The following is a 24,217-nucleotide window of genomic DNA, read 5'->3' on the forward strand; positions in this document are numbered from 1 at the left end:
TTTCTGGTGGAGCCTGCAAAGGATAGATAGTCCCTGTTTTCAAAGGGTATTGGTTCCTCTGTTAAGTGATTGGGAATGGACGCTAATTGCCTGTGAGATGCTATCACGCAATGTTCTTCTAATTTCAAGGGACACAGGAGAGGGAGAAAGGCAAGATTTAAAAAGAAAAATAAGGAGGAGATGAGGGCTCTTGAAATAAAGGAAAGAAAGAAAAACAGAAAGAAGAAAGAGGAAGGAAGGGAGGGAGGGAGGGAGGAAGGGAGAGAGGGAGGGAGGGAGGGAGGGAAGGGAAGGAAGGAGAGGAGGAAGGGAGAGAGGGGGGATAGAGAAAGGAGGGTACGGGAAGAGAAGGAAAAAAAAATCCTGAATCACAGAACAATCACACAGCATAGAAGACACTGAATAATCACATAGAAAACTCATCCAAAACACTGTGCAACAACGACCCGGGTCACGAGAGAAAGATGCTCCTCTCCATCCGTGTCCCGGGAAGCATTGGGTCCCGTTCGTTACTAGAGACTAAAATACCATAAGGCTAAAGAGTGTTGTCTAACTGCGTGAAGAATGCAGCAGACGGAAGGCGGGTCCTATTACGCCGTTTGCCAGGCGCTGGCTGGGGCCAAAGAAGAAAAGGCGCAGAACAAGAGACTTGCCGAGTGAGACCTTCTTGCCTCGCCCACGTCTCTGGCGATCCGGCAGAGACCCGCGTAAAGCTCCCAGGGCCACAACCCGCGCCGCCAAAGAGAGCCGCTCTTCTCAGACGGCGCTTCTCGGCGGATGCGCCCGGCAACCCGCCGTGGCTGATGCAGAACACCCTTCCTGCCACTCTCTGACCACCTGTCCAGACCACATCTGACCTTCGAAACACATTTGCCCGCACCTCCCAGGCAGCCAGCCGCACAAATAGGCTCCCGGCTGGAGACGAATGTTTGGTGGGGAGAGGGCTTCAAACCTCCCACTCCTCGGTCTGATTCTGGGTTGTGAGGGGCCAGGGAGGGGAGGGGAGAGAGAGAGAGCGCGGAGAGAGAGCCTGGCTGGCTGGTTGAGCCCGCTCGTTGAGCAGCCTGAGGTTCGCAGGCTCCTGTGGGAACTGCTGCTTCTTCCAGGCCAGCCAGAGCTGTACTCACACCACCGCCTCTCACCCTCTCCTGCTTCCTGCTGCTCCCTAGAGAAACGTCCGTGGGCTCTCCGCGGCGATATTCCCAGCTGCATGCCGTTAGAGCCAGGCGGCGCGCTCCCGCACGCTAGAGCGCCGGGCGCCAGCAGGACGCCCTCTCCTCTGTGCCCTCTTTCCCCTCTCCTCCCTGCTGCGACCGCTCCTCAGCCACCTCCACCCTCACCAGCTCCAGCTCAGAGAGACGCCACCCAGCCGCGGCGGGCGCTCGCCGCCCGGGGTCACGCACGGAAGAGGGGCGCGAGATCTGACCCAGCGCTCGGTAGGGGGCGTCCTGCGGCGGAGAGTGAAAGGGCAGGTGGTATTTAAAGGTGTGGGAGTCGCCCGCTCTGAAGCCCGCGATTCTCACTTGAGCCATCCCCGCCTAGCCCCACTCGGGCCAGCGCCTGGTGAGCTAGCCCATCTGTGGCGTCGGCCGTCGTCTCCTCCTAGCACCTCCTCGCCGACCCCTCCCTCCGGGACCTGCATCCCGCTCCGCCAATCAACGCCCGACTGCCTCTTCCCACGTGATCCCGGGCGGGCTAAGGACCTGCTGCTTCCCAAACGCCAGAGGGATGCGGGCGGCAGAGCGCGAGAGGCGGCTGCTAGGCTGCTGGGCGCTTTGACTCTCCCTCCACCCAGCCCCCTTGGGCTCCTCTCCTCTTCCCTCTGGACTCCGGTCTCCTCCTGCTGCCCCGGCTTGCCAGAGCCCTCTGCTTATGGCAGCAGCTTACCTCGTCTCCGGTGCGGCTTTTCGGTGCACGACCCTCTCGCTCCCGGGGCTGAGCCGGGTCACTGGATGTTGCTGAAACTCTGGAGATCATGCGCGGGTTTGGCTGCTGCTTCCCCGTCAGGTGCCACTGCCGCCGCCGCCGCCTCTGCTGCCGCTGTCCGCGGGATGCTCAGTAGCCCGCTGCCTGACCCCCGCGATCCTGTGTTCTTCGGAAGCCGTTTGCTGCTGCAGAGTTGCGCGAACTAGTCATGGTGCTGTGGGAGTCCCCGCGGCAGTGCAGCAGCTGGACACTTTGCGAGGGCTTTTGCTGGCTGCTGCTGCTGCCTGTAATGCTACTTATCGTAGCCCGCCCAGTGAAGCTCGCAGCTTTCCCTACCTCCTTAAGTGACTGCCAAACGCCCACCGGCTGGAACTGCTCTGGTAAGTCCAGAACCCCAGCCCCCGACCCCTTAACCCCTCAGAGGAAACGCGCGTTTCCAGTACAGACCAACCTCCCCAAGTGCGTCTCCCCAAGCCCCTCGACTCCAACCGCTCCAAACCCTTGAGACCACCGACCTCCACCCAGAGGAGCACAGAGAACTGTTGCAGGCCGCTAAGGAAGGGGGCGGGGGTCCTGGGGAGGACAGAAAGTGCAGGTGTAGGAATCTTTGCATCCTTGCACTTAAACCGGAGCTGCGGAGATTTTAAGAAATATTAAACGGGATGGTTTTGTGGATTCACTGAAAAGAGCACCAATCCTTGGGCAAACATTAAAACAGAACCTTTTCTGTCACTAAAGAAAAAAGTCTAGCAAAAAAGAGAGAGAAATAAGTTTATGAGAAAGAACGAGCGAGAAAGCAATAAATCAAATGGTGACTGCAGGGGAAACACTGATTACTGGCAAAAGTGCCATGAGGGTGCACTTGTCTGGCATTCAAGACCAGGTCACAGAAATTCTAAAGGAGCTTGTGTTTCAAGAGATTCAGTTACCCTCTCTCTGCCTCTCTCTCTCTGTCTCTGTGTGTGTCTCTCTCTGTCTCTCTCCACACACACACACAAACATGCATACACATCCTCCTTCTCTAGCTGGCTGCAAAAGACGTTGTTTTTGCATCCCCGAATTGCCTCTCTCTTGCCTCCCTCCCCAAGCTCCTAGATGGTCGAAGGAAGTTGAGACAAGAACCATTCGCCCGTCTACCAGGCCGGACTGTGCATGACCAAGGCCGGGCAGGCTCACGCGTAGGCGGGCGGAGGGCAAAACTGACCCCACTGGGCGCTGACTCCTCCATTTTTGGGCAAGCTTCCTTGGAGTGCGTCAGGCGCTCTTCTTGCTTGCTCGGGTCCCTTCCGAGTCTGAACGCGAGAGCTTGGCAAGCTTTGCTGTGCTGAAGCCTCCTAATTAAATAGGGCCCGAGGATGGGAGTTGCTGCACTGTCCGAGTAGCTTCGCATTTCAGTATGACAGCCCATAGTCTACCGGCGGAATTGTGGTGTGATTTCACTGGCATTTTAAACTGCATTAACGTGCCTGGGTATTGTCCCCAAGGTCTGGTCTGTTCTAGTTTTAGCAAGTGTGTATGTAATTTTTCATCTTCTGTATATATAATTCCACGGAAGTTGAATCTAGCTCTGAATAAAGTGGCTTTCGGGGATGTGTGTGAGCTGAAGTGTATGTAACTTTGGAGAAGAGGGAATGACCAACTGTAACTTATAGGATAAAAGAATATGTCGTCCTGGGTAGTTACTGATGTAAATTCCACAAGGAAAATTATTATACATTATTGTAGTTTGCACTTTTTAAAGACAAGTTGAGATTTGCAACCTTGTTAGATTTGGGTCAATATATTGCCCTTTCTAAATTGCAATTTCTAAATTTGGCATTTTTATAAAACTCAGCATGTTTTCTTTAACTTATTCGTGGCTCATGCATGCATATATGTTATTTTGGATAGACTAAGTTCCACTTTGCAGGTACCTAATCACTTTTTTAGGTGCTTTATCATAGGAATATTAAGTAACCTGCAAAATCAATTGTTTGGAATGTTGATAGCTTTGTAGCCCAACATGACTAGTTTGTTTCATCCCTAACTATGGTACTGTTTTAGGAACTAACTAACTTAAATATGAAATTGGGGTTGACAATCAAGAAATTCATTATTACCAGATATCTTATAAGGATCTGCAGAAACTAAAGAAAATAAACTGGTTTTCCAGGCAGATTGTCAAGAACCTGGCACCCCTTTTTACCCCTGTTAACTTGGAGGTGATCAATCTTCATTTGAGCCAGACAGACCATCAGAGAAAACACTGTGCCTGTTTATCTTTATTATTGGGGCTTTGTTTCCTCTTTGTCTGGAAAAATTCCAAATAAGGGGTTGTTGCAGACCTTAAAGCAAAAGAATGATTAAAGATAAAGAAATGGTAAAAGGCATTCTGAGACCATCACCAGCTCTTTTCTAAACTGTGAAGTTTGGGGGTCATAAACTATAGTCTACTTAATGAGAAAATAATAAGGAAGCTAAGAAGCAAGTGTTAAATATTCATCCACCACTGCCAGTATTAACCCAAGCTAAAATAAAAGAGCATTATCAAAAAAGCATATTAAAAGACAACTGACTAGAAAAGAATAGTGAAAAAAAGAAACTAACATTAATCACTTAACTAGAATTTTTTTAGTTTGTCAGTAAAAATGACCTTGCAGTACAGCTGTGGTTGTTGGAATTAAAATTTAGGGCAGTTCTTTTAAAGCTTCAAGATATTTCTTTTTTTGTTCAAGTCTATAACATTTAATGACTGGCGTGTTCTCTTTAAATTTGAGGTTATGATGACAGAGAAAATGATCTCTTCCTCTGTGACACCAACACCTGTAAATTTGATGGGGAATGTTTAAGAATTGGAGACACTGTGACATGCGTCTGTCAGTTCAAGGTAAGAAGTCTGGTATTTGCATCTTCTAATTCATTAATGAGACGACAAAGCAGAGATCTTTTACAGCCCATCACTTGGCAATTTATAGCTATGCAAGCTAAGAGGAAAGCTGGCACCAAACAAAAGTACTGGCAAGAGAGCCAACTGATGTCAAAAAGGCACAGCTTTTTGGAGAAATGTATGTGCCACAGTTATAAATGCCACTGGAGGTAGAAAGCTTCAGGTTGTTCTTTTGGTGTGTCAAAGGAAAATTATGTTTCTGTGCCCCTTCTAACATGCATGCTATAAGTCAACTACTGGGGATAATAGTCAAAATCATTGCTGGATTAGAAGTGTGGATTTATACTTTTGGTTTTTTTTGATTGGGGCTATCTTCTTTCGGTCATATTTCTCTGTTTTAATGGTCTTGGGTTTTATTATCCTGGCAATCTGGTTAAGTTTTTAAATGAACTCCTTATCAATGTGACTTTAAAACTACTATGCTAGTTTGGAAATCACAGCACTTATTAATATTTGTCAACTTTTCATGGATACCACATTCAGTTACAACTGAATCTCCCAGGAATCCAAAAGAGTGCAAATAGACAAAAGTTATTTCATAAACATGAGGAAGATGTTCTTTTGTCTCATGTTAAAAAAAATAAATAAAAATTAAAAGAGAGAGCGATTGCAGTTGTGGTATTATCAAAACTAGGTTATTAGTATTTATTAAAGATAGAACTCAGTGTCATTATTATAGTCATCATCTAACAAATGCTTTCTACCATGTGAAGTATAAGCCTTTTTTTCTCTCAATATGCTTTTATAATTCAAGTATCAGAGATGCTGTACTGATATCTTACGTTCACCTTCGAGTGTTGTTGAATTACTTTTTAAAATACACATCAAATCTAACAAACGGTTCAACTAGAAAATATTCCCATTAATGAAAGTATATACGGGGGATAAGGGAAAATTTTTCCAAGATTGTAAGCAAAACTTTAAAAAAAAAATTAAAAAGGCTATAAAACAAATAAAATATTAGAACTTAAATTCTGGTCTAAAATTTGTTATAGTACAATTGTCTCTCAGTATCCATGGGGATTGGTTTCAGGACCACCACAAATACCAAAATCCAAGGATGCTCAAGTCTCTTATATAAAATTATGTAGAATTTATATATAACATATGCATATCCTCCTGTATACTTTGTCATCTCTAGATTACTTATAATACAATGTATATGCAATGTAAACATTGTAAATACAATGTAAATGCTATGTAAGTGGAAAATTCAAGTTTTGCTTTTTGGAATTCTCTGGAATTTTTTTTTCTCGAATATTTTCTATCTGAAGTTGTTTGAATCTGCGGATTTGGAACCCCCAAATTTGGAGGACCAACTGTATGTAATATTTAGAATTGCTGATGAAATTTAAATATTTTAGGTTAAGTTCAACCTCCCAGTGAGAAAAAGAAGGGAATTCACATTTAAATATGGTTTTGAATGGTTTATAGTTAAGCTAGAAACTTCTTGGACATTTTTTTCTTCCTAAGAAAAGTAATAAACATCTGATATTTGTAAAGTGCACCACCACCTGGTGGGTAAGTATTGCTGTGCCCAGGTTACAGTCATTAGACCATACGATAGTGTTGGAAATATTAATGCATATTTAATATTCATGCAACACCAATTTCTAAGGTCTCTAGCCATACTGAACAATGTAATTATGTTCTTTCAGTGAACTACTTGAGAGAGATGGAGCATAAGAACTCTGCAAGTCATACTTCATACAAACATTAACTAAGGGGAAAATATAGTTGGATAAATCAGTAGTTAAAGGCCCACAGGATTTTGTGGATTTTTCCCTTTTAAGTTTGTAATTCCCAGAAATTTTTCTTATTTTTGTAACCATGGGTAGACATAAGAAGTGAACTCATATACAGTATAAAATGAACCAAGAAGAATGTTCCTCAAATGGAAAGCCATAATTAAAACAAGATTCACCAAGAGAAAAAAAAAAAAGAGGAGTTCACAAAATTCTAAATGGATGCATGCTACTAAAAGAAAATTTATAATTTTCTTATTAAAGAAATTGTGTTCAGTTTTCAGGTTGCACAGAGGGTTTTGGTATAACTTTTATCAGCAAAGATATTTATGTTTTTTACGCATTCGGTCAGCCAGTTACATTTGTCATTAATTTAAATAATCGTTGAGTGGTATAGATTGCAGGGGGTAGGGGGAGTGAATGCAAGTTTGAATAAGAAACTAAAATGTAAATTTCCTTTTCCTAATGCCTGTTGCATTTTAAATTTACTACTAGATTACTGCTGCTATTAGTTTGTGTGTTGCAAAGTTGTCAGGAGAAAATAAACATTTCCCTAGTGGAAAATTTAGACTCTGTACATACCAGGAATAGAGAGTGGCAGAATTAAGTTCAAGATCACAAATTGTGAAAGAATAATAGGTATTTTAAGCTAAGAGTATCTTGACTCAGTACTTTCCAATACTTTCAAATGTATTTGAGAAATTTTTGTTTCCCAGTCTGATGAAAAGGCAGATGTCCTGAAAAATCTATTTTTCTATATACTGTTCTAAACTAGCTTAGGTCATCTACTCTGTTTCTCCTGCTTTCAGAAACAGGTCCAGATTCTTCTATTCAAAATGGGTGCCAAATGTGGTCTTTCTGGCTGAGAGATAAATTTCAAAGAGAAGTGGGTATATGAGTGTATAATCTATGTTTTGCAGTTTGGATTAAAATTGGAGCACTAAGGTGAACAAATATTTATCTTCACTTCTCTTAGATGATTTATGATAAGCATATTCTACCCTTCAAACATGTTATCTCATTTGTTTCTCACAATTGAGTGAGGTAATTATTTTCTCCTCCTTTTACAGATAAGGAAATTAAGACCCATAAATATAAATAACTTACCGTTAAGTGGTGATCCTAAAGCCAGAACCTAGGTCCTTTGACACCAATCTAATTTTTTCTAGGACATTATACATGCAAATAAAAACACTATAACAACAACAAAAGTACCAGTTTATTGTAGACAACTCGATATCAAAAGTAGTACAACTAATTCTTGGATGATGATATAAGTTCCAGAAATGGCCTGCAACCTCATGCATCCTACCTTCCTCTCTATATACCAAATGATATCCTGGTCATTCTGGTAAATCAGCTGTGGTTTGAAAATTTAGAGACAGTGGATGGATGAATGGATGGATGGATGGATGGATGAATAAAAGAAGGAAGGGGGACGAAAAGAAGACACATATGCAGCTATTAATAGCACTGGTCATATCAATTAGTATGTAATGATCAATGATCACTTTATAATTTAAAAATATGATGAAGCCTTATGTTTTTTAGGTATCATTTAATTCAAATGTGAAATGTTTTCATTTAATAAGCCACACTTTAGATCTGCAATTGTTCCAGTAACTAGGACTGTATAACAAATTGCCCAGAACTTAGTGGCTCAAAACAATGAACATTTATTTTGCTCATGAATCTGCAATTGGACAGGGCTTAATGGAAGCAGCTCATCTCTGCTCCCCTTGGTGTTAGCTGAGCCGGGGAGGGAACTCAAAGACTTGTTTCTGTACTCTTCTCAGGACTCTCACTCATATACTGGACTGTCAGCTGGGGACCTTGGTCCTTCTCCATGTGGATCTCTCCATTTGGACTAGTTGGGGCTTCCTCATAGCACAGTGGCTGGGTTTCAATGGCAAGCATCCAGAGAGTGAGAAAGAGCCAGGTAGAGGCTGTATCCTTTAACGACCTAGCCTCAGAAGTCACACAGAGTCACTTTCACCATAGTCAAAGGCCTGCCCACTCACTTAAAATCAAAAAAAAATTTCCATATGAAAAATTGTAGTCACAGAGAAGTAAAAGTTACCTATGGAATGATCAAAGCGTTGGGACATATGTGGGTTTTTTATCGCTTTCTTTTTTGGAAGAGAAACATGCCATATCCTAAGCCATTATTCCTAAGCCTTTGACAACCGGGAATATAACAGAATTCACTTAACATCTGTGGAGCGCCTTCTATATGCCAGACTCTATGGAAGGTGCTGACAATATATAAAATGTAAGTTATACATAGCTTCTAGTTGCTGAAATCTCAGTTAAAAGAAATTCTTATTAACCAAACAAGCAATACATCGTATGAAAAATTTCTCACATAAATTTTTTGTTCATTTGTAGCAAAACAAATTCCATATATTCATTGAATCCACGGGTGTGACGTGTTGCTGCTTTCTTAAGCAATGTGGACATTTTGGAACAAAATCATTCACTGAAAAAACACATATTTGGAAAATAAACTTAAGATATTTAAAACATCTGAAGGAAGCAGAATCACTTTTCCCCTGAGAGGAAGTTTGGACAACACATACATTTATGAGCTTAACCATCTGGCCCTGAGTCTTGTTTTTTCTTTACCAGCCAACTATGTGGCCTTTAGCAAGTCACCTAACATCTGAATCTGTCCCTTCCTCTGAAACTGAGCAGTATTCATAATTACCACTGAAAATTATTTCCAATAATTTGGCATATTTTAATGTAGTAGTTAGCTTATTTTTTTGTACTTAGGGTTAGCCTGTGTTCCTTTATTTTTCTAATTTTAGACATGCATGCTTCAGTGTCGATGTTAGCTGGTAACTCTGCTAGTTAAAATATATATCATGAAAGGCACATAATTTACATTTCTTTTTATAAAAGAGTATTCCAAAGCATTTTGAAACATGACTCTTAATCCTCCCAAATGCCCCAGTTAACCATTTCGAATGGGGGAACTAAGCTATAAGCTTGTTAAATATTTCATTTTTGAGTGATATACACAAGGTCCTACACTAAGGCAGTGAGAGAAATGGGAGAACCTGGGACCAGACTTCCACTCCTGAGCCTTAATGATTTAGAGTGTGCTTCCTCCATGTGTTATTCATTTTAATGAGTGCAAGTCATGGTAGTAAGGGCCAAAAACATCGTGCTGATTATCTACAGTTAAGCTCTTTTCAACTCCATACAAATCTTCCTTTTGGCTTGTGCATAGAACTTGGCAGCTCTGTTTTTAGCACTGTTCACATTTGGCTTACTACATCCTTCAGAAGTGGCATATGAGCGCTTTATCAGTTTATTCGATATTTTAAGATGCATATCAGCATTGTGTACTAGCACTTGACAGAGATAATAAATACTTCCCACCCCTCACTCCTCATCTTCTGACTACATCTGAATAATCTACAGAAGTAGATGAGAAGGATAAATAGAGAAATTCTAGGTATTAGAGAGAAGAAAACATGGGCCCAAGTAATCTACACGCAAAGTATTGTAACCAGGGCTGGAGATGGAGATTAAAAGGTAACCTGGGACAAGAAGCTAGGAACCAAGCATGAGAAGCTAACTAGCCCAGCCGTTCACACTAATTATGACTCTCATCTGCCTACTGAAAAGGTCAGCAAGTCTACCGACTATAATATGTTACCAGCTGGTCACTTCTTTCTTGTCCCTCTTCCATGTCCTCAGATACCATTGTAGTGGTAGTGGGTCCTCATAAATCCTCCCTACATTCTCCTGTCCCTGATACTGAACACAGCCCATTTATCAAGCACCTGTCCATCCACCTGCCTCCCTGGCCATGGTTCTGGCATGAGCACCACCTCTATTTATTTGGTGTCTCTTCAGTATTGCTTATTGGAAAACTCAACTATTTACTGACATTTTCTTATTGCCTTTTATTTTTCAGTAGTGATAAAGATGTTCAGTTTTATGGTAGGTCAGTTTTTAGGTATATGTATATATTTGGAAAGCTTGTGAAAGACAGCCCTTACACAGGTATCACCTGGTCAGAAGTGAATTGCCTACTGAATTAAAGATCCTCATGAGTGAAAAGTTCCTATCAAAATAGTGTTTTTAAAATATAATAATGTAGATAGACTGAGTCTGGCAGCCGTATAGTGTAACTGTGGAAAGGAATTATTATACAGAACCTTCCAGAATGTCTAGATTATAAACTGTAGAAATATTTTAAAAATATGGCATATTTAAAATATTTCAATCATTTTAATCATATTTAAATAATTTCTAAATAGGTATGATTTAGTATCTAAATTATCTTGTTAGCAATTATGGTGATTATGAGTGTCGTACAATTTGAATTTACTATTAGGAGAATAGTACATAACTATTAGTTAAAAATTATATTTAAGTTTTTCAATAATAGCTGTAGAGTCAGATTCAAAAAACTGTCATTTCAGAGAACACTGTCTTATACCATTTAAAAAATGGTTAGGATGGTTAAGCTATTACAAAAAGGCAACGAACAAGAGCTAACCGGTTGATTGATAAGGAAGTACAGATATCGTAAGAAAATAGAGTAAGAAAATGAATCTCAGGTTTTTATCATCAGATTATAACCATATTGAGAATTTGCTTTTTTGCATAAATCCTTGAGTTGAATTTAACTTTTGATAGAGTTTTAGGTTTATTATCATATATATTAAAACCCTAGCCATCTCACTAAATTATTGGTTTATTTTATATGTGTTATGAATTAGCACATCAAAAATCCAAATATTTTAATAAGAAGTAGAAAACAGAAAAGTGTTTTCACATACATGTATATGTATGATTTGTTTTACTTAGTTTCTGGCATGGGTGAGTATTTATAAATAATTGTCTTGATCATTACATCTGTTATAATTAAACAATGTAGCACATCAGTAGATGATCACATCAGTGGCGTAATTAGCAGGTATAGGACACAGCCAAGTATCTCTAATGCCTTAGAGTGTGATCACATTATCATGAGTATACCCTGTAGGTTGCCTAATTTCCATTGTAAAATGTGTACATTTTTGTAATGAGGTTGTTTAAAAATGAACTTTTTGTTTTATGAAATATAGGTTAAGTCATATTTTTGAAGAGTCAATCAAGTTTACATATGGTTCAGTAGTTGTTGATTTTTTTTTCTGTATCCCATGGTCTGTTGTTTCTTTCTACACTGTATCTACATCAATATCCAATGGTCTAAAAATATATGAAAAATTAATAATTCAAATGTCTTATCCAAATATTTAGAAATTTGTAAAGATTCAAATTCAACAGAGGAAAAACATACTAAGGAGTAACTGAATTCTTTGGCATTTCAGCTATATACTTCTGCTCCAAACACAGATAGACACTATTTTTGAATAGCTTGAATACTATAACATGTTCTGATTTTTTTCCACCAAACCATATGGGCCACATATTAGAAAAAAAATTAAATAATATTGATGCATTTGTTGTTATATCTTTTTATTATTGCTTGTGCTATCACTTTGTTGGAATTGCCCGATCAGTTTAGAAGCTCTTTTTCCCCCTATCTGAATCAGATGACTTGACATTGCTTTTGTGTATCTTTGAATGGTGTCCGTACAAGGTCAAAGACTTGCTGGATACAAGGGGGATCACTGAAAATGAAGACAAGTACTTTCTTTTGTAAATGATGATTTCTGTTCAAGATGTCAGAGGCATGCAGACTCCAGTACTAACCATAGGCTTACATCTGTGTGCTCCCCAGTGCAACAGTGACTATGTGCCTGTGTGTGGCTCCAATGGGGAGAGCTACCAGAATGAGTGTTACCTGCGGCAGGCTGCGTGCAAACAGCAGAGTGAGATACTGGTGGTGTCTGAAGGATCATGTGCCACAGGTATGTATGTGATCCTGAAGACTCCCGAAAACCTTCGGAATGGATTCTGAATCCAAAAACCATGTCTTGCTTTTCACGTTATGGCCTGTTTATCGTTATCCAAATAAACAATCCAGACTATATATTATTAGCTAGACAAGCCTCTTATTCTTTCATACAAAGTATGCATTATTCTTATTCTATGTCTTTTTACATTTCAAGTCACTTCTGGAAGAAAGATAAATGTACCATAAGAACATTGGTAGATTTTAATATGTATGTTATTTAATGAAGTACAGACAGCTGAATAACATAATTAGAAATCTAGATTGACTGCTTAGCTTCCAAACATAAGAAACTTATCTATGCATGAATAAAGTTTGTTTGTTTGTTTGATTGATTGTTTGTTTGTAACAATAGGATCGTCTGGTGGAAGGCAGTTTGCAGATTTGGGTTTGGAAGTTAAGATGTGTCTAACCTTAGCAGCCCTACAAAATACTCCTCTTAACAGTGAGCTGATTATATTGAAGAATGTGTTGGTGATAGACATGACTTCTAATGACATCTGTCCTTTCTGACACAGTCAGCCTGGGCTCCCACAAAGCTTTTTAGTTATATTGTACCAAGAATGCTCTAAAGAAAGTAAGGAAGAAGAGTGACTTCATAGGCTCTTTGGTTTTTCAGGTTTTCCTTTTGAGTACAATGGTTATTAGAGCTGAATAGCATTACAGGAAGGAAAAAAAAAAGAGGAATACAGCTCAACTTTTTAAAGCCATGCTGTAAAATGAAGCTGAGTTTTCAGGTTAGGCTTGAAACACTAAAATCACATATATTAAAGAAACTTTAGTGTCCCTTGATAGCTGTTCTTAATGGCAAATAAACATCTTCCTGGAAAGTCATAATTTCTGAGGAATTAGATGGTATAAGCATATTCAAGAAAAATAATATTGATATAAGGACTTTCTTCAAAAATGGAAATATAGAATAGTATCAAGAAAGATCTATTTTATTGAAAGTCTCTCTCAGATAACAGGTATTTCTATTCTAGGGAATTATATTTAAAATTATGTGTATGATGGCTGGGGCAGAGGGGTAAATGAGCAAGAGAAAGTCTCATATTCTTTAAAACAGGGGTCCCCAGCCCCTGGGCCACAGACCAGGGGGAGCCAGCGAAGCTTCATCTGCCGCTCCCCGTTGCTCGCCATCGCTCGCATTACCGCCTGAACATCCCCCCCACCCCCATCCGTGGAAAAATTGTCTTCCACAAAACCAGTTCCTGGTGCCGAAAAGGTTGGAGACTTCTGCTTTAAAAGATTATCTTAGGCCTATTGATTGTTAGCAGTTGACAATGTTCCAGGTTGTACTGGTGACTACCGAAGTTTCTAAGAATTAGCAGAAGAGAAAGGTATCATTCCTCATGAACAATGATGTACGCTTTTTCGTTTTGGTTTTGGTTTTTAAGTAGTCTTTTCTCCTATTTGATTCTTTGCCTCACAATGTGGATGTCCTTCCTGCAAAGGTGACTGGGAGGCAAGTTGGACTGGTGCATCACTTGCTTATTTGCTAGAGCTAACAGATCCTTGCCATTCAATCTATGAGTGAGGAGTAATGCATGAAGTAAGAGCAACATGTGAGGGTTATTAGACCAGGAGTGATGTAGGCAAATACTAGAGAGTACTGAGGAATGGATTTGCTTATTCAAGATCACGTAGGATATCTGTGTGTCTCTGACAATAGCCAATGAGGATCAGTGGGCAGTAGTCACAATAAGCAGTCATGAAGTTATAGGTTGGCTAACAATGGTAGCAAAATCTCTCTTTCTTACTTTCCAGCCTCCAAGTTCTTGTCAGCACATGCAGTCACATTCTTCTGATTCATTCAGTCTTTCCATTCTAGTCCCTAATGTGTTGGTTGTACTATGAAAATAAACACTTGACTAAGTAGAAAATTTAATCACAACTGAGTAATCCATCCCTAGCTTATTCACAGACTTATATTTTGCAGGATTTAATTAGTAAGTTGGTCTTGCTGAATGCATCTTCCATTGACTTGTAAATCTAAAAGTTTTGATCTGAATAATGATGGCGGGACCAAAGTAATTTTGATTAACCAGGTCTGACTGTAAATAAATTGGAGTTCTGACTTTTGTTCTAAAAGAGATTCTTATTCTTTTCTTCATAGATTTTCCTTTTTTTTTTTTTTTTTGCGGTACGTGGGCCTCTCACTGTTGTGGCCTCTCCCATTGAGGAGCACAGGCTCCAGCCACGCAGGCTCAGCGGCCATGGCTCACGGGCCCAGCCACTCTGTGGCATGTGGGATCTTCCCAGACCAGGGCACGAACCCGTGTCCCCTGCACCGGCAGGCAGACTCTCAACCACTGAGCCACCAGGGAAGCCCTCCTTTTTTTTTTTTTTTTTAATGCTATTTGACACTGAATGGAGGTGACAAGTTGTGATCTCTAGGAATAAAAGGCAGTAGAAGATAAAACTTTATATTTATTACATTTCATTGAACTTACAAATCATTTTTTGTCTGGAAAATGGCTTCCTATTGGGCAGTCTGCTCAATAGCCTCACTGTCAATTTCACTTTTTTGCCTTATAAGAAATGTATTGACTAGGAGCCCAGATTCAGGTGCAACAGCATGACTTCTTTTCTTAGGTGTTTCTGTCTCACTAATAAGGCTTTAGTAGGCTACTTGTCTCTGGTTTGCAAAGATGATTCATTTTATAGTGAAGAAACCATTAAAACTTCCCATCACTATATTATTTTATTTATTTATTATTTTTTTTGTGGTACACGGGCTTCTCACTGTTGTAGCCTCTCCCATTGCGGAGCACAGGCTCCGGATGCGCAGGCTCAGCGACCATGGCTCACGGGCCCAGCCGCTCCATGGCATGTGGGATCTTCCTGGACCGGGGTATGAACCCGTGTCCCCTGCATCGGCAGGCGGACTCTCAACCACTGCGCCACCAGGGAAGCCCCCCATCACTATTTTATAATGATGCCATGGACTTAAGTGACCATTTTTTTTCAGCCTATTCCTCCTTTCTTCACTAGCTACTTAATTTGGGTCAAATCAAACACAAATTGTCTTAAGGATCATGGTCCTTGAATTTTTAGAAACATACATGGGGAATACAAGCCAAAATACTACTGCCATTTTTCTTGATTTTCTCCAGCCATTTGTACTTAGCAGAAAACGTATAGATGAATAGGCAAGATGTTCACTCAAAATTTTAACTATTATGTTCTAGACATAGTGATAAGCATTTAAAATGTGCTGTTGTGCAGTTATCCTCAAAATAGTCCAATGAGATAGACATTACTATACCCATTGACTAGAGGACCAATAAGCTTAAGAAGGTTGAATAATGTTCCTTATGTTATCCAATGAGTATGTTTGGAGCTTGGAATACATAAGCCTTTATGCATTTTCTCTTATGTGTGTGGAAGTATAGAGAGCTAAACAAGACATGGTTCTTGATTTAAAGACATTTACTCTTAGTGGGAAAGGAATAAGAAACTATACACAGTCAACTAAAACACAGGTAGAATGTATTAATGCTGTAATAGTACAACCTGTTATTAGCCTCTGATGATCTGATAAGTAATACTGAATTAAGCTTTCAAATTAATTCAAATAAAGTCAGTTAAAATTCTAGCTGTAAAAAGATACAAAAAGGAGACTTGACAAATATTGACCATTCAAGCACTGTCCTGTCCAAAGTGATTGTGCTGTGACTTAGGACTCAGTTCAGTTGACAGGACTATTTTCCTATTATAGAGATGAATGTATCAGCCTTTCTTTATCTGTTACCTTAAAACAATCAAATCATATTATTAGAATCCTTATTTGAGTCTACATTTACTAAGAAGGGTTTTTATTATAAATTGTTTTACCAATTAGCTTGCCTTTAAAGAAAGGATAGCCTGGCCCAGTGACTTGCTTCTTAGTCATGTAAGCAGTTAATGACTTGATGTTCTGATTTAATAAAGGGTTAAACCTTGTGAATTAAGTTAGTCTGGGTCTCCACCAAGGCTGACAATTCAAACTGCTGCTCCTTCATGACAGTGCTAATGTCTAACATAATGACAAAGAAAACTACTGGGGAGGCATCCATTCTTCCCTGTGTCAGCCTTCTGTAGATTTTCATACATCATGCCTCTTTCTATGAGTGCCTCTCAACAAAGTGTCATGGAGGCAAACAAGTAAAAGTAGTAGTTTATTTTAATTGGTCTACAACAGCAAACACTAATTCGTAGAAATGACATTTGATATAGGTCTTGAACGCTGGTTGAGATTTCAATGTAAACTGAGGACATATCAGACAAAGAATACTAGTATTAGTCTTATTTCCCAGTATTAACATTAAAAATACATAGCCAAATGTATTTAGAATGGAAGGAAGTGGGGAGACAAAAGGAAGATGATGTCTCCACTTAACAGGTGGAAGCAAATGGAAACTCCATGGTCTTGACTCTAAACTAGGAAATTGAGTGTTTCTGGGAAATGAGTTCTCAGAAATTGACAATTTTCAGGAGTTGTAATTGTGTGGGAGGGAGGGGAGAGACACGGACAAAGAGAAAGACAGAGGGAGGTTATTGTCTTTTCTGCCAGCATCACCTAGGGTATAGCCACTTTTAATCACAAAGGCAAAAGTTAAGCTCACTCTTCCACTGATTTCAAAACTGAAAGATGCTTTTGGGTGCATATAGACTCATCCACAATTGTGGAATTTGGAAAACATATTATCTCTATATAAAAAGATGTTCATTTTAAACTGTTTTTCCCTTTGTAATGCAATGTACAAGAATATAAGCCTTAATTATGTGTTTATTTGCCACAAGTCTTAGACTGTTTAATTCTAAGTCTCACTGATTGCTATAAGTATCTCATTTTTAATTTTTTGTGTTAAAGGCACCAAATTCATCTTGATTAAAATAAAAATGAGAAGTTTTAACATAGTCAAGTTTAGGAATTATTCCAAAGCTAGATAATACTTTGTTCATGAAGTTTAAGAATGAAAATAATAAGGAATTTATTTTATAAGTTACAGTATAGAAATTAGATTGATGTGAATATGTTTTTCAAATTAAATATTAGTAATTTTTAAAATTATAGTACCATATTAATGGAGAAAATAAACATGAATTTTTTTAAATAAAGTCATACACATTTTTTGAAGATGTTTTTCGAGCAAAAACAAATTATTTCCTTTTTTCCCCGCAGATGCAGGATCAGGATCTGGAGATGGAGGTAGGATTTGCCTTTTTATATATTTGAAGATTTACATGTGGATATTATTCATGGATATTTACTTATGTGTTTGCCATAACAAATATCTGAGATGAATTCACATTTTGCATTCTAGGAAAGGGAAGACAAAAAAAATCATTCTCCATACTAAGTAAATGTATATACCATGTAAATTATTTGATATATTTATGAATATATCACATTCATTTATGTGTTTGTGTTTGAGTTAACTTTGAGATAAATTTGCATGTCAAACTTCCTAACAGAAGCCTCCAAGCATATTTGGCAGGACAGAAAACTCATGAGAAAATAATTTAAATATTGGGTTTTTAAAATATATAATTACAAGGTGCTGATATTAACACATACATAACTATCATGTATATAAGAACATAATTATCAAATTAATAGTTTGAAACTGAAGGAGCTTTAGTTCATAAAAGTAAAAAAGATAAACTTTAAGCCAGTGAAAATAAGATAGTGTCTTTACTTCTCTGATTAAATTAATCTATAGTTATTTTTACTAAAACAAGACATATGTTTTAATGATTTAGTTGTGCATTTAAAGAAGTATGTAAGATAAGAGACAGGCAGAAACTTTTAAAATTTGATCTGACATGCTTACTGTCAAATAAGATTTTATTTATGGATTGAACCTTCATTGTAAATTTCCCAAACTGCTTTTCCAAATGAAATCCAAACAAGATTCTACCTTTATACACAACAAGAAAAAATAGAAACAACTAAATATAATTTCAACAATAATAATGAAAATAGAATGAGTAAAACATAAACATTCTCTCAAGGCCTTGTATAAAATGATTAAATGTATGTTTCAAGTAAATTTTAGTTTTTAAATGAAGAATTTGATAAAAGATGAGGAAAAGAAGACCTTGGAGTCAGGAAAGTCAGATCTCTACTGCTCACTTTATCTGGTTTGGGCAACACTTTAAAAATTTATTAAGTCACCCTATATAATGAATGAAAGGCTTAACTAGTTCAAATAAGCAACACCCAGAGAATAAAATTAGAGCAGCATATTGGAGCACAATTTTTTTTCATAAAGATTAAAACTGAATAGGAGTCAAGATTCAGTACCATGAGAGTATGAATTTATTTCCATGTTATTAGGCATATGACATTAGGCTGTCATTTAATGTTAAGACAGTCTTTTACTATTTCTAATAATTTTTTTTCACTAGCTGATTAATATAGTATTCCTAAAAAAACTTCCCTAGAAGTTTTGAAAAGAAGAGCTCTAGGCAAATTAAATTTTAAAGAGAAAAAGAAAGGAAAAAAGATAGTTCCTTGAGTAGATATTTCACTATTGGAATATTAAGAAATTAATCAATTTTTTTAAATGTTGATTTTAGAAGGAAGCAGTTCTATGCAAAATTCTATATATTTCCCAGCTGTTTAGTTTTATGTATAGACTACTTAATTTGGCAGGTACTGTGTTGTTTCAACTGTTCCACTGTTCACACAGTGTCTCGTTAATTTTTTAGCATCTTTAAAAACAAAACAGAGTGTCTTCGTTGCTCCTTTTGTTAAAGCATCATGGTATACGTTTTTCTGAGTCTTCTCCTCATATCATACATCATTTCTTAATTTTCTTAATAATAAGGTGTAGTGGATTTTCAGACCCTAGTTTCCAGTTTTTTGTTCACTGTAATTAGCACAGGCAATTGACAGTGAAAACCTCACTCTTCCTTGTTGCATTTTATATTGAAATCTTAGGTTCATTATTTTATCTTGTGATCTGAATAAGGTGATTTTTTAGGAAATCATTTTAATTTCATGAATATGACATTTATAACTTAAATTTCATATATTAGTTAGAAACTACTTGCATTTATTTTTTTCTCCTTTTTTATTTTTACTCTTCCTTTCAATTATAGCTTTTTATAGTAACTTGGAGAAAAACAAAAAAAACAAAGCAACTTCTTAAGAGATAATTGCTTTGAGAAGAAAAAAAAGCATATAACCCTTGCTCTGAGAAGAAAAAAAGCATATAACCCATTTAATTCTGAGTTGTATTCTTTTTAAAGAGTTGTTGTTCTGGAAGTTGCGGCAAACGAGTATTTACTCCTAACTGCATAATCCTTTTTCATTTTTAATCAGAGACACAACAGTGTTTTTGTTTTGTTTTTACTGAATTAATTTTTTCTAGTCTATGTGTTACTTTGCTCTGAAATACTAATGGTTTTAATTTTCTGTAATTTTTTTACTCTAATACAAAATGACAAAAACCTTAATAACTAGAACCCCAAAACATAGAGTGACCTGCACAATTCCATTTCACATATCCTTCGGATTGTACATCAAGTGCGTTTGACTTGCTACCTCTGCTATACAGAGGATGGACTTGCTCTGTATTCTGACCGAGTTCCTATTACCAAAATATCAGAGGAGCCAGAATCAGTTTCCTTTGAATTAACCAGAAGTGATTGAATTACCTGTGATTGTTTGGTTAATCCAACAATTCTAGCTAGTGATCGTTCTAACTGGTCTCTGTAGGATATATTCTCAATAACGTGTATTTGGTTAATAATTGGGGCATCTTTGCAAGCACTTTGGATGGTTAATGGTTATTTTTCTAATTTCTTTTAACAAAAGTTAATATAATTCCCAAATGGAGTGCACTGATCTGAATAATGAAGTGAACAATTTTATTTGGAAAACACTTATATGTATGACTATCATAAATGATATCATTAAACCTCCAAATCCAAAATCACTTTAAAAACGTCAATTTTTACTTTTTAGATTGTCCTATATTCTTAAACAAATAAACATTACATTAGCATTGAAGATTAGACCTGATTATTTTAAAAATAATTTAAATTTAGCTTATTTGCACAAGGGCATATCTGTCATTTACTGCACTTGAGGGAACATTTTTACTACAATATAAAAGGGATCTAAATGTTTCATAAAATTTACGTTAACTTGTTTGTATACATTTTATAGAGGGTTTAAAAATCTTTAACCATCGATTTGTTTATTCAGATGAAACAATTCAAAGGGCTTATTACTTTACTTAGTAAAACATGTTTACCGTGTCTTCAACATGGTCTGCAAAATGTGCATTCATTCATCAAGGTAATTTGTAGAGTAATAAGAAACAAATACTGCATACAAATCTTAAAGGTTGGCTTTTCCCATTTCAGTGACTGTATCCTCTTCTTTTAGTGTTTAAGAAAACTCATTAATACAAAGAATACTTTTGCATTATTAGTTTTGAACATAAGACCAGCTATTTATGGAATTCTTTGTTTTTAAACAAAAATATTTAGTTGGAAAGGCATCTACATCAAAGAATCTTTTGGATAGCCTCATACTCTAAAAATCAATTCAGGATAAATTATAACTAATTATATATGCGTCCGATAGGAAGGTAATATGTGGTCATATGTGGACCAAATTCCAAAGAATTTCAGAAAGTAGTAGAAAGAAAGGGGTTGGTGTTTCAAGGACTTATATGTGTGGAGATTGAATGCTGTAAATAAGAAAACAGGTGTGTGTTAATAACATCTTCTCCACCCACAGACTTCCTTAAGCAACAAACACTGCAGTAAGAAAGAAGTATTAAAGGAGCCTCCTTTCAAAATCTAAGGGTGTGTGGGTGATCAAGGGATAGTTTTTAACACCTGCTTTTCTTTCATAGTCTTTCAGTCATTTTATAAAGATAAGACCATTAATATTTTCCGTTACTCTTAACAATTATTTCTGGAATAACTAGACTTTTGATAGACCCCTAAAAACAAAAAATAAGTCCAGTAAAATAACAACTATATTTTAACTATTAAAATAATTATAAATATATTATCCTGCTAGAAGTCTGGAAGAATTCACGATTAAATTTTAGTAACATCTTATGGGGAGTTGTATGATAATGTCTGTATAAATAAAATGTCTCTAAGAGATACAGCATAGATACAGTGGGTATATTTTTAATTCATGAGGTAAAATGAAGCACTGGGCCTACTTATACAACTTATACAATTATATAGTTTTAAGAGAATTCTTTAATAATTAATCTCTTAACTAAGAGATTAATGTCAGATATGTACAGCAACAAATCAAATTAAATTTACATTCATTATTTGTATAAAGTCTGATTTTTATTTTAATAATCCAGATAATTGTTATTATGATGACTTTAACGCACAGAATCGGTTATAGTATGTTTCTATTTAATGCAAAATTGTCCTGTGCAAATTATCTTTGTATAATATTACTTGGATGTACACAATTAAGACATTTATTTCATATATACTTTGGATAGAACAAGAAATATTTACATTGCAACAAACTGTCAACCCTAGGCTGTTTCTGATAGGTAGATTGCTAAAAACTAGAAAACAGTATTGTAACAAGTTTGAGAACTTAAATTATTTTTTAAAAATTCTTTCTAATTTTCTAATGTGCATTGTTTCTAATGTGGATTTGATGCTATTCAGAAATTAAGTCAAATTGAACAAGCCTCCTATAACCTGAGGACCATGGTAAGGTTTCTGGAGCTGTAAAGCTGAATATGACACAGTTCTTTACATTCAAGGAGATTTACATGTAAATTCTTTTCTTATCACACAATGGGAAAATTATGATTCTAATTATCAAAAGAGAAATAATCCCCTGTAGAAATAAATTGTTAAGTATACTATAAATAACAAGGAATTGAATATTCATTCCATAAAATATTCTTATATCAGGCTAAGTAATGTTTTCTTCCATGTTGCTATACCCATCCCCTTTCCTGACCTCAATCCGTACCTTCTCCACCTTACTGTCATGGTCAAGTTCTGGCAAGCACAATGTGCCTCACCATGTATTTTCTCCATTGGGTACACATTACAGCCAAAGTCTGACAGGTGTCAGTTGTAAGCAACTTCATCTGAAATACTGATTCAACTAAAAAATTCTACCACGTATGAAAGGTTTGAGATTTTTTCAGGGCAATACATACGGGGAGGAAGCAGAAACTATCCTTGCGTTTGCTGTCCTACACCTTAGAGCTACTCTTCTGCCTGGAGATGAGTTTATAGATACCTGAACCACAATTGAAATTTATTTCAGGTTTTCATGGAGTAGAATCCATTTTGCTTTCTCTATACCTCAAAGAGAAACAATATTGTGATGTAGTAATGAAATAGAGGTAGGATGAATGAAGATAATGGAAAATGAAATTGGAAAAATATAAAGGTAGGATGAATGAAGATAATAGAACATGAAATTGGAAAAATATAAAAGAAGGAGGGAAACGAAGTGAGAATGATGGAAACTGAAAAGGGAGGAGAAGAAGCCTTTGTTACCAACATGGCTGTACTTTGTCTTCACACATAACTACCATCTTAAAAGTAACATTTTTTTCCCAGTAGAACGGTAATAATTGATTGAATTTCCAGGGAAGATTGCTTGGGAATGTGAAATGGATGCCACAAACATTTTTTTCTGAATCACCCATTTGGGTTTTTAAAGACCATATCTAGGAAAATAGATGTAATCATTGTGTGCAGTGTGGTAGACATGGCTTTGGGTTAAGAATCAGGTAATTTGTATTCTAGATTTTTAATTGGCTTGAAGGATACCTATTTGATTTTACTCTCAAGCTCCTTAGAGATTCATTTACTTTATTGGTAAAGGAGAATAATATCTGCTTATAGTAAAGATGGTTATAATAAACTAAAACTTATAATAAACAAAGAACTTTGGAATCCAAAAAATGAAATTAAAAGAATTTGTTACCTTTGCTCTTTTTTCCCATTTACTCTAAGAATATAATTTCTCTGAAGGGTTTAATTAGAAATTTGGATCTTTAAATTAGTGATTTTTAAGTTCATGGTCTAAAGTACTGATGCTGAGATAATAAGAACTCTACGAATCCAACCACAGTATTTAGAGGAGATAGCTAGCTCTGCACCTTGAAGGGGACTGAAATCATAGTGTTGATATGAAAGGAACTGCAGTTCTATAAGATAAATAAGAAATAAGGGATAACGTTTTAAAATTCAAAACAGTAAATAATTCTTAAAACTACAATGGCAGGCATATTGCTTCCATAGAAATCTAAAAAAGAAGAAATGGGAGGGATTCACAATTTGAGGGATTCAGTATACTTACAAGGAAGACTTTTCATCAGGATGCTAAGCATTGCAGAGCTCTTCTAAGGGAATTTGAACTCTTTAGAAAAATTCTTTTAAAATAGATGGAAAGATTTTATTATCGTTCTGCTTGATGTCAGAGCATGAATTAGATAAATCCATAAGAATGCCTAACTCAGGTATAATTGTTTGTAAAATGCTCTATGGTTTATAAAAAGCACTATCATAACATTAACTTATTTAATCACAACAGCAATCTTTGGCTGTGTGGATGATAATCAGAAAAAAAATAGCATTTTACCCACAATGCCAACAACAGTACATATGTTAACTAAGCCAGTCCTTGAATTTTAAGAAGGAAGGAGACTATAGTCTACAAGATTACCCTACCTCTTGCAGTAG

General features: G+C 37.0%; 1 protein-coding gene across 1 annotated transcript in view; it reads left to right on the forward strand.

Annotated features, from left to right (window-relative positions):
* Window positions 1-948: 948 nt before the first annotated feature.
* The window catches only part of TMEFF2 (transmembrane protein with EGF like and two follistatin like domains 2), a 250,820-nt gene continuing 227,551 nt past the window's right edge, over window positions 949-24,217 (forward strand). Inside the window, exons 1-4 of the mRNA XM_027125399.1 lie at window positions 949-2,306; window positions 4,683-4,792; window positions 12,344-12,473; window positions 17,685-17,711. Of these exons, the coding sequence (XP_026981200.1) occupies window positions 2,135-2,306; window positions 4,683-4,792; window positions 12,344-12,473; window positions 17,685-17,711 (439 nt within the window). The 5' untranslated portion in view covers window positions 949-2,134. The remainder of the gene's footprint in view (window positions 2,307-4,682; window positions 4,793-12,343; window positions 12,474-17,684; window positions 17,712-24,217) is intronic.

The sequence above is a fragment of the Aethalodelphis obliquidens genome, unplaced genomic scaffold (genome assembly GCF_003676395.1).
Source record: "Aethalodelphis obliquidens isolate GAN/ISIS:26980383/991018 unplaced genomic scaffold, ASM367639v1 scaffold2, whole genome shotgun sequence".
Taxonomy (NCBI): domain Eukaryota; kingdom Metazoa; phylum Chordata; class Mammalia; order Artiodactyla; family Delphinidae; genus Aethalodelphis; species Aethalodelphis obliquidens.